Here is an 11,053-nt window from a genome sequence, read left to right as displayed (position 1 = left end):
GACAAATCAAGCGAAAGTTAGTGGGCATGTGACATCCAGGAGTTAGGTGAGGGTGAGGAGTGATCGCCGGTGCATTGTAGCACAGACAAGGAGCAGCTCCTGGTCCAATAGTACGAGACACATGAATGAATCGAACTTATACCAGAATGAGAGGGATTCAGAGACTATGTATATAGTTGAGGATAGCTTAAAGGAATTGATTAGAACTACCCATACCAACAAAATGCATTTACTTTTCGGTGACCTATCACTTAAGAAATTCAAAGTTAAGCATGTTTAACTTGGGCAATTATAAGATGGGTGACCTTCTAGGAAGTTCCTAGGAAGTGTGTGAGTGGAGACAAAGTACATTGATAAGCCTTGTGATGGTTTATGGGGATAGTCATTAATCCCGAATAAGTTGTTGAGCTGTTACATTATATATTATACATGATAAACTTTGGACGTCAAACCCAACAATGCTTGGTCATCTCATTTAGGGCAAGAATGCAACATTTAACCATTACAAATCAAAATAATATTTTTTAGTGGTGATGTTATGCACTCAATCAAATCAATAATTTATTGGTAACACCCATTTGTTATTGATATCCTGAGAGTTGAGATCTCATTTGCCCTCAACTATGCAATGTGTTATCCTGACATTCAAATAAACCCACCTCTAGAAGGACTTAATGAGAATGATAGTTAGAAAGATTCTAGAGATGGTAGTTTAAGGTGAGACCTAAATAATGTACATTTTTGTAAATAGTTGATAGTAAAAACAGAAGTTATATTTTAGTAATATTTGCTCTTTTAAAATATTTTGACTAAAAGGAGAGTAGTTATGAGTACTTTTGTAAAATTTTGTAATCATGACTTTGTAACCTAACCTAATCTATGTAATATAAAGTATGTTTTGTAACATCCTAACTTTTTTATTCTTAAATTATTTATTTATTTATTTATATAAGATCAAAATTAAGTACAAATTTTCGTGTATAACAGATATTATAAATATGAATAAATTAAATCTTTTTGAATAAAATCATCTGCAAGGCTTACTGCTAATACAATATTCCTACAATAACAATAAATAAACTTATGGTCTAGGAATAATTTACAAACTATTTATCAAAATACATGAAATTCCATAAAATAATTACATAACCAAAATGAGTAAAAGTCTAGAGTAGCCTTAAACATATTCCAACACTAAGGACTCAATACTGGTCATCCCATGCCATCCCTCAATCTCTCTAAATCCACAAAGTCAAAATCATCATCTGATCCGAGATATAGATCCCCTCAGTCGGCCGTAACCTCAACCCCTGTGACTCGTTCACCGGTAACTCGGGTTGGCCTTCCAAGATGGTCATGGTTGTGGTATATATATATATATGAAGGCTGCTAAAGTTCTAACAGTACCTCTATAGAAATACATACATAAAGTATGATGTATTCTACTTATAGGAAAATCACTATAAAATAGATCCATCTCTAACATAATAATATTCCTAGGTACATCATCCACATGTATAGCCAGCTTACAGTGGCATGTTCTCTGATATTCATTAAATATATAAGCCTATAATGTACATAACTACTTATTAGCTTAATTCTTTCTTAAGGCTCCATCATCCTGGTTTCCTGAAAATGTTAGTAAGGATGAACATTTATTCTATCATTTACAAATCATTATATTACAGAATCATAGTTGTAATATAAAGAAAATATATTGATTTTCACAACCCATTCACATTGCAAACCTATTCACATATACACAACTTAACAATTTATTATACGTTATCCAATTTCTCTTTCCAATACGCACTCCCAGTGCACTATGATCACAGATATCGATGTCGGTTAGCCCATGCATACAGATACAACGTATACAATAGTTGGGCCCCTTAGCAAAGGTATAGTTAGGAATCTAGTCAGGAAACGAGTGTGAGGCCACGTGATGTATTCACTCTCAGAAAGAGTGTGTACACATACGCAAATGTCACTTATTACCCTATGTTTCTCCCAGATTTCCTATCCTCTCCAGACTCTATACTCCTAGTATATCTCTGTAACTATTTACACTAGATTTATTCCATTCAACACTTATAGTCATTCTAAAATTATTTCCTTCTTTACTCACAAGATCGTGCTTAGTAAAGCACTTCCAGACTAAGTCCATCTCACTCACACCATTAGAATATAGTTTTAAACATCATGTTCTTCAAGCCAATATCATATTTGATCACAACTACAACTACTCATATACATATTTCATGTTATCACATCATGATCACTCATCACATATTTCATGTGAATATATCACAGCCAATTAATTTAAACAATCCAACATGCATATTCTCAGCTATCATTCATGCATAATATATTTCAAACATATACTTTCATAAAAATTCTTATATAATAGTGCTCCAATGAGAACAAAATAAACATTTTAATAGAACGATAAAATAGAGCTCTCTTTACCTCGATCGGAGTTTGTGGAGAGATTTTGATAAAGATTTGAGTTCAACCACAGAATTTTTCCTGAGTATCAAGAGGTATCCATGAGAAAGGGAAAATACAAAAAATAATAGGAGAAAACGAAGTTTAATCCAGAGGAACTTACTTAGAGTCGTTTAGATTCAACGTCCAAGCTCGAATTTAAAGAATAACCTGAGTTTAAAGGAGTTTTATCTGAGTAAAGGAAGTAAGAGTTTAGAGAGAATGAGAAGGGAACGTGAGGTTTGGAATGAAATGAAATTTTCATGTTAGAAATCTCTTAAATACCCTTTAGCCCCGCACGCTCACGCTTGAGCGACAAACAACTTGCCTGAGCGAGGTATAGCTCGCTTGAGTGAGAACACCAGACAGTAGCCTTGCCAAGCATTTCCTGATATGCTTGCTTGAACGAGGTCGAGCTCGCCTGGACGAGATCACTGCTCACTTGAGCAAGAACACTTCTCTTCTAGGTAAGGTGACAGTTAGACTAAATTTATCCTATTTTGCTTAAGCAAGATTGCCCTGAAACCTTGTAGTTTTGGGCATTTAATCTCACTTGAGCGAGACCCCTTACACTAGACTTCTTCCAAAAACCCCTCATAATTCACTTCTAAATGCATTCTAATACTACTTAATATCAAACAAAGTATTCATTTATCAAATAATGAAAAAGAGGGTGTTACATGTTTACTGTAAAAATATTCATAGTTCATCTTTTTATACAATGAGATTGTCTTCTAAGAGGGACGTCTCAGGTTTTGTTGATTTAGTGAAATAATTCATGACTTCCTACGTTTGCTTCTCAAAATGACGTGAATTTTGGGATATAAAAAGGGATGTCATTTTTGTTCACTATTATTAGCGATGTGTAGAGCCAGCAAAATGGGTCGGCCTGATAGATTGGGCCAAAAAAATTCGTTAAATGGACAGATTTGAACTATAAAAAAAAGATCCGAAATTACCTTGGGCTATTTTGGCCCAGTCCAAATAAACCCGATGCCCAATAGGGCTTTAACCGGGTTGGCCCATGCGAGTTCGGGCAGCCCGTATATATATATATTGAGATTAAATTTCGAGTTTTAAGGAGTTTGAAAGGGAATATATTTTAGTTTCAAAACCCTAAAATATATGTTAATGGAAAAGAGACCATTACTCTTGATGATTCTAAGCTTTCTAAAGAAGTTTCATGTTCTTAAATTTTGATAATTAAATCTTTGATGGACTTTTTTAATCTTTGTGAACTTGTTTTATGTTTTGTGGACTTTTTATGTGTATTGACTTTTTGTCGTAAGAAATTTGTTTAATTATATGAACTTATTTATATTTTTGTGGACTTATTGTGTGTATAAAAATAAAAATTGGCTGTTACAAAAGCAATAAAAAAAATAAACTAGTGACTTTTTACATTTAAAAAATACCAAATAAATGGTCTAATATAAAAATTGGACAAAAAAAAATGAGTGGTTTATTAAGCTTTTGTAAAAATAGCTTAAAATAGCCTGTTACAAACACTAAAAACAGCAATTAAAATAATGATTTGTTGTTATAAAAATAATAAAAAAAAGACATGTTATAAAAATAAGAAAAAGAAAAAAAAATTATTCAAGTTGTCGGGCCTGCCCATAAAAGCCCGTAGCCCGCATAGGGTAAGGCTTAGGCAGGAAAAATATAAGCTCATTTTTATCTTGGGCTAATTAAGCCCAACCCGTTTGAGCCCGTTACCCTATCGGGTCAGGTCGGGTTAGGCTGCGCTGTCCGTTTTGACAGCTCTAGTGATGTGTGGTAAATAGGCTTACAGTCACGTTGTACCAATGTGAACGTATGAGTTTAATTTATTGGCTAGCTATCATACATAAATGCTTCTTTTAAATTCCAAATCCTTATCTTTCTCTTTAATGATTAATTTTGACTTAGTTTGTTAACTAGTTAATTCCATTTAGTTAGTCTTTCCTGTATTGGTTTATTTGGTTCAATTTCCTTACACACAATTGCCATAAATACTAGTTGAATTAGAACCCTTATAGTCACAATTCAAGGTTTTAATAAGCATGAGATAACATCTTGATTTTAGTCAAGATTCCTTCATAAATTTCCCATCTTTTGTGTTGTACAAGGCTTGATCCATATTGGTTGTTCATGGTTGAATTTCTATTCCAAATTAAAGGCTTGTACTTGGCTCTTATCTATTCACTTGGAAATGTATTTGCATTCAATTTTGGACGTTCCACATCAAGCCAAATTTTCATGTTCAATTGATCTAGAATTGTTGTTGTCAAAATAACTTATTTTTAAGGCTTGATGCTCTTAATTTTGTCTTAGCATTTTAAGCTTGTTGTTTAATCATTCATTGTTCCTTATAGTTCCTTAATTAGCCTCATAGTTTCAACATTTATAAGTTTCCTAATTAATTAACTAAATCTAACTTAGCCAACCTTGACCATTATTTCACGTCAAAATGACTTATTTTTAAGGTTTTATGCTCTTTGTTTTTGTCTTAGCATTTAAGGCTTGTTGTTTAATCATTCCTTATTCCTTATATGTTCTTTATTTAGCCTAATCAAACATGGTTCCAATACTTACAAGTTTTCTAATCAATTAACTACAACTGAAGCATAGAAGAATCTATTATTCTTCACACTGTAACAAAGATTTATATGACTGCATTTCATATCCTTTGAGATTAATTTAACTAATCATTTTATGGTCTTTTTACAATAATAGTATCTTTCAATTAACTTGTCCCTAATAATTATATCTCAATACCTTTTTAGTAAATCCTTATTTCAGTGTGCCTTAGACATAATTTAATATCACTCATGATCTTATTAGTTATTATTTGATCTTTATTTAATTCTTAAAATAATCTTTTTATACTTCTTAACCCTTTATTAAATTAATATTAAATAATAATTATTGATTTAATTCAAAATTCATGAAAATGGGATGTTATAACACATGGCATATTCAAGTTAGTACAGGCATGTTTCTCTATATATAAAACATAAGTCACTTAAGGTTGGTGTGACTTAGAGTATAAAGCGTGTCCAAGTTAACACATGTATGCTAAATTTTTTATCTTAAACCTTTAAGGGTCATAATTTTTGCACATAACTTTGGTTAATGCAAATTATATGTATTTTATATAATTTTTTGAGATTTATTTAACCAAATTCTCAAATTTAAAGCAAATTTTTTTTCTCAAAATTTCAATGTTTTGTGCATTTTTTCTTTTTCTTTTTTGTATTTCTTAATGTTTTTAGGAAACAAGTATATTTTGATTTGGTTCTTTTTTATGCATGATTGGGTAATACTAGGATATTTTAGGTGTAGCTTTATATTAATTAAGATTTAATTGATGTATTTTTTATCATTAAAAAAATAACTCATGTAAAAAGTCATAAATTTTATATCAATTCAAATTTATATTAATCTAAAAGGTATTTCTTACATCAATTATTTAACGACTAATATTAAAAAAATTATATTATTTTTAAAAATATCATTGAGCTTTTTATTTGATTCGTTAGTTATCAAAGAATATATAAAGTTGTTGCAAATGTTGCGTATGAAATAAATATATAATTTACATATAAATTATAGTTATGTGTGCAAAAAGTTATATTATTTCAAAATTTAAGACAAAATAATAAAAAAAGCTTAAACATACTTAAGCACAAATGTGTTAACATAAATTGCACAGACTTGGACAACTTATATTTTGTTTTTGTTTAGTGACCATGTTCACTTTGTGCAATTTTAAGTGGTCGTACTCATTTTGTACAATTTTAAAGTGATTCATGTGTAAATTATAAGTTACTCTGTTTTAATACGAATTATGTATTAAAAAAATATTTTAAAATTTTAGAAACAAATGACATATTTAAAATTTAAAATTTATTTTATTTTAAAAATCTAATTTTTTATGAATAAAATGCATAAAAATTTAAATTATTCTTAAAATGATGACTCAAAGTTTTTAGATTATTTTGAATTAAAATTTATAAAAAAATATTACACTTAAATATTATAAATTAATAGAAAAATATATAATTTATAAAAGAATTGTTATTATTAATAAATTTAGAAAGAAAAATGATAGAACTGACATCAAAATTTTAAATTTTAAAACTAAAATGTTTGAAATTTAAAAAGTGATTACTAAAATTTAGAATATTGGTTAACTTAAAAGAATATTAAAATTTAATATTTTTTTAGATTTATATTTATATTTATATTTATAATTTATAATATTTTAAAAATTAAAAATATAAATATTTTTTAAATAAATTATTTATTAATATAAAATTAACAATAATAATTATTTAATCATAAGTCACCGGAACAATTTCCAACTAAATATTAATTCTTAACAACTTTAAAATGTAAGAGTAAAGGCAACCTTAAACTAATTTGCAAACACTTTAAACCGTTCAGCTGTTCCAACGTGAAAACCGATGTCAGCCGTTAGATTCGAAGCTATCTTTGCCTCGAACACGGGTTATGTTTACCTCAGCCAATGGGGTTTGAGCACGCTGACTCGGTTCCAACTTTAACAATTTGACTGTGACTCACTATAGCGTTAGTTCTCTTCTCTAATGCTTGACTTTCGCCTTGGGTTAAGGCTACTCTGTTAGGTCAACAATGTAAAATTACAATTACTATTTCAGATTCTTAAATTCAGTCATTTTTATACTTTCTTTAACCCTTTTTTTATCGTATGTAATCATCATCGTTTGATTTGCAGGTCATAATTTTCTGTTTTGCTTTTCTTTCCCACTATCTTTTTTACTTTATTTTCTGACAAAATTTCTGCCTTTTATTCCCCTTTTCCCCTGGTTCCTCTCTGAGAGGATCCTTGCTGAGAATTGTAAGATTTTCAATTTTTATGAATACCCTTTTACTCTTACTTTATTTTATTTGAAGATTTTGTTTTTCTTCTTTTCATATTAATCTCGTTTAGGCTTTTTTTAAAAGCTTTTATTATTATTATTATTATTATTTAAAGAATCTCAATGGTAAGATCATGGTAATGTATTGGAAGTTGAATCTTCAAGTGTTTTCTCATTTACCCTTTTGTTAGAGGGTGAAGCAGGTAAATTGGAAGAAGAAGGGAGAGAGAGATGAATTGTTTTCCCGATGAGGTGATTGAGCACATATTTAACTATGTGACTTGGCATAGGGACAGGAATGCTGTGTCTTTGGTGTGCAAAAGCTGGTATAGGTTAGAGAGATGCGGTAGAAAGAGTGTGTTAATAGGGAACTGTTACTCCACAAGTCCTGAGAGAGTGATAGAGAGGTTTCCACGGTTAAAGTCCTTAACTTTGAAGGGAAAACCTCATTTTGCGGATTTTAATCTGGTTCCTCTTGGTTGGGGTGGTTTTGTGTATCCTTGGATTGAAGCACTGGCCAAGAGTAGGGTTGATTTAGAGGAACTGATGTTGAAGAGGATGGTGGTCACCGATGAGAGCCTTGAGCTACTTTCGCTTTGCTTTATGAATTTCAAGTCGTTGGTTCTTGTTGGCTGTGAAGGGTTCACCACCGTTGGTCTTGCAGCTATAGCTGCAAATTGTAGGTAAGATGAGTAACTTGGTTGGATATTCTGTTGTTGCTATTATGAGATTATTGATTTGGATTTATGCATAGCTGATAACTTACCAACTTGTCATGGCTAACTAACAAGCTGGTGCTTAAAAGTATCTTATCTATTGAACTATGCATACTCAAGTTAATTACCAAACCACCATGATTTTATGTATTAGTGTTGCTTTTCCATTTTTTTCTTGCGCTTTGGTTCCCTATATGGGTTTTGTACTTTAGTTTGTGTAATTGATAGTCTACGGTTGTTTGGGTTTTGGAAGAGCTCTGTGTCTGTGAAATTTTGATTTGGGACATGTAATTGTTTATTAATTATTGGCTTGCATTGACTATGACTAGTTGATGTAGAATGGTTCAGTTGCTTGAGTCTAGTGTGGGACTAGTTTGGATGATTGTTTTCAATCTGATATGAAGTTATTGAATGGTATTTATGCATAACTGTTTACTTACGAACATTTCATTGTTTGGTTACAAGTTGGTGCTTAAGAGTATCTGAAGCTTTGTTGCGCTATATTTACTTAACTTCATTGCCAATTTGTGAATTGATTATGATTAAGAATTTTTCTTGGCAAAGTACTGACCTCCCCTTAAATACTTTGATTTTACTGTAGAGGTGACAGTTTTCAGACATATTATTTTGATCGAGAATGGCCTACAGGTTGTTTGGCATGTGGTCTTGACTCCTCAATTCTCTTTTGTAAAATGTAGGTTTCTTAAGGTGCTGGATTTGCAGGAAAATGAAGTCGATGACCACAAAGGCCAGTGGCTAAGCTGCTTTCCTGATTGGTGTACATCACTTGTCTCTCTTAAATTTGATTGCCTTAAAGGGGAGATTAATCTGGGAGCTCTTGAGAGACTTGTGGCCAGATCTCCTAACCTTAAGAGTTTAAGGTTAAACCATACTGTGCCCCTTGGTGCGCTCCAAAGGATATTGATGCTAGCACCTCAGCTAGTGGACTTGGGTATTGGGTCATTTATCCATGATCCAGATTCTGACGACTTCATTAAGTTAAAGAATACCATTTTGAAGTGCAAGTCAATATCCAGTTTGTCAGGATTTTTTGAGGTTAATCCACACTGCCTTTCAGCTATATATCCTATTTGCTCAAACTTAACAGCCTTGAATCTGAGCTACGCAGCAGGGATTCTGAGCAGAGAGCTAAGAAAAATAATTCGCCACTGCAGAAAACTTCAGCATTTATGGGTAAATATACCAACCTAAACCCTTTCCTTATATTTATGTTCTTATGTTGGTGAACATCTATAATTTCAATACTTGTGCAGATAATGGATTGCATTGGAGACAAAGGACTAGGAGTTGTAGCTTCCACATGTAAAGATTTGCAAGAACTAAGGGTTTTTCCATCTGTTCTTATCGGTGGGAATGGCCCTATAGGGGTCTCAGAAAAAGGACTTGTTGCAATCTCTATGGGTTGCCCTAAACTTCACTCATTGCTCTACTTCTGCCAGCAGATGACAAATGCTGCGCTCATAACCGTGGCTAAGAACTGCCCAAATTTCATCCGCTTTAGGTTGTGTATCCTGGAACCAACAAAACCTGATCCTCATACAATGCAGCCACTGGACGAAGGTTTTGGTGCAATCGTTCAGTCTTGCAAGCGACTCCGGCGGCTGTCACTCTCCGGCTGGCTGACCGATCGAGTTTTCCTTTACATTGGGGTGTATGCCGAGCAGCTTGAAATGCTGTCTATTGCATTTGCTGGAGAAAGTGACAAGGGATTGCTGTATGTGCTGAATGGATGTGCCAAACTTCGCAAGCTTGAGATAAGAGATTGCCCTTTTGGTGACATTGCACTTCTGAACGACATAGACAAGTATGAAACCATGCGATCCCTCTGGATGTCGTCGTGTGATGTTACTGTCGGAGCCTGCAAGGCACTGGCTGCAAAGATGCCAAGACTAAATGTGGAGATCTTTAATGAAAATGAACTATTAGATTGTGGTGTGGATGATGCACAGAAAGTAGAGAAGATGTACTTGTATAGAACATTGGCTGGGAAAAGGAAAGATGCACCAGAATATGTATGGAGTGTGTAGGTGCTCTTTGCATATTTTTAGTTTCTTGTTTTTTAGCACTTTCACTTTATTCGCTTCACTGATAAATGCAATTTTAGCCGGGTTCAGTGTTTTGTTTTGTTAATCATAGCTTTTGCATGCTTAGATCCAAGTTGAATCCTTTCATGCTTTTAGATAGTCATAAATATGATTATGTTTATTGTATACCATTTGATACAAATTTTCTATTTTCTAATATGACCGTAAAAAGATTATATCTTATTAGATATCACATGCCTGCACTTCTCTCTAATCCATTAATAGGCCCGCTCTGTTAATGCCCAAAGGAGAAGCGCTATGGATTTAGCTTATCTGGAAGGGATTTCGTTTAAACGAAAAATGAGTTAGTCACTCAGTTAAAATTCAGTGATTAAGATTACAAAGAAATTGAAAGCAAAGATTACAATGAAATTGATTTTCCTAAGAACAATGGTTAAATAATTTTTTTTATTAGAAATCATAAGATGTAATTTATATATTCTACGGATATTGTTAAATTAAAAGAAAACTTTTAAATAATAAAATGAAGTTATATTGTAAATTATTTTAAATTTTAAAAAGATTAAATATTTTAATTATTGATAATAAAAATTATATTATATTATATTAAATAAGATTAAAGAGAGAATTTTAAAAAATAAAAATGAATAAAATAAATAAATACTCAATAAAGAGAATTCACAAAACAAAGAAGAAAATTAACTCTTAAAAATACTTGTTTAGGAATTATATAAAGACGAATAATTAATAAAACTGTAATAATATATGGACATATATCATAATTAATGAAATTACTTAAATTTATTTTTAAAATTTTTTATTCATGTAATTCTTTATTTCATTCTTATAACACACTAAGTATGGATAAGCCTTTTCAAAGAACTATTGAAAATTGAAC

At 31.5% G+C, this 11,053-nt stretch overlaps 1 protein-coding gene across 2 annotated transcripts; it reads left to right on the top strand.

The window, feature by feature from the left end:
* Window positions 1-7,231: 7,231 nt before the first annotated feature.
* On the top strand, window positions 7,232-10,259 carry LOC113867387 (protein AUXIN SIGNALING F-BOX 2-like). Of its 2 annotated transcripts, XM_027502682.1 has the most exons (4): window positions 7,232-7,351; window positions 7,565-8,056; window positions 8,788-9,283; window positions 9,364-10,259. In XM_027502682.1, the coding sequence occupies exons 2-4, from the start codon at window positions 7,605-7,607 to the stop codon at window positions 10,135-10,137; spliced, it is 1,722 nt and encodes a 573-aa protein (XP_027358483.1). In that variant the 5' UTR covers window positions 7,232-7,351; window positions 7,565-7,604; the 3' UTR covers window positions 10,138-10,259. The 2 variants fall into 2 exon arrangements, with proteins under 2 accessions (XP_027358483.1, XP_027358482.1); XM_027502681.1 differs by lacking the exon at window positions 7,232-7,351 and having other exon boundaries at window positions 7,484-8,056; window positions 9,364-10,237.
* The last annotated feature ends 794 nt before the right edge of the window (window positions 10,260-11,053 follow it).

This window comes from Abrus precatorius, unplaced genomic scaffold, assembly GCF_003935025.1.
Source record: "Abrus precatorius isolate BTA unplaced genomic scaffold, Abrus_2018 Scaffold5, whole genome shotgun sequence".
NCBI classification, from domain to species: domain Eukaryota; kingdom Viridiplantae; phylum Streptophyta; class Magnoliopsida; order Fabales; family Fabaceae; genus Abrus; species Abrus precatorius.
This window is presented reverse-complemented; position numbering and strand designations above follow the sequence as displayed.

Bases quoted from the DNA above. Each gene is read 5' to 3' on its own strand.
- LOC113867387 (XM_027502682.1), top strand. From the start codon at position 7,605: ATGAATTGTTTTCCCGATGAGGTGATTGAGCACATATTTAACTATGTG. The intron at 8,057-8,787 runs GTAAGATGAGTA...TGTAAAATGTAG, and splicing joins GCTATAGCTGCAAATTGTAG to GTTTCTTAAGGTGCTGGATT. The intron at 9,284-9,363 runs GTAAATATACCA...ATACTTGTGCAG, and splicing joins GAAAACTTCAGCATTTATGG to ATAATGGATTGCATTGGAGA.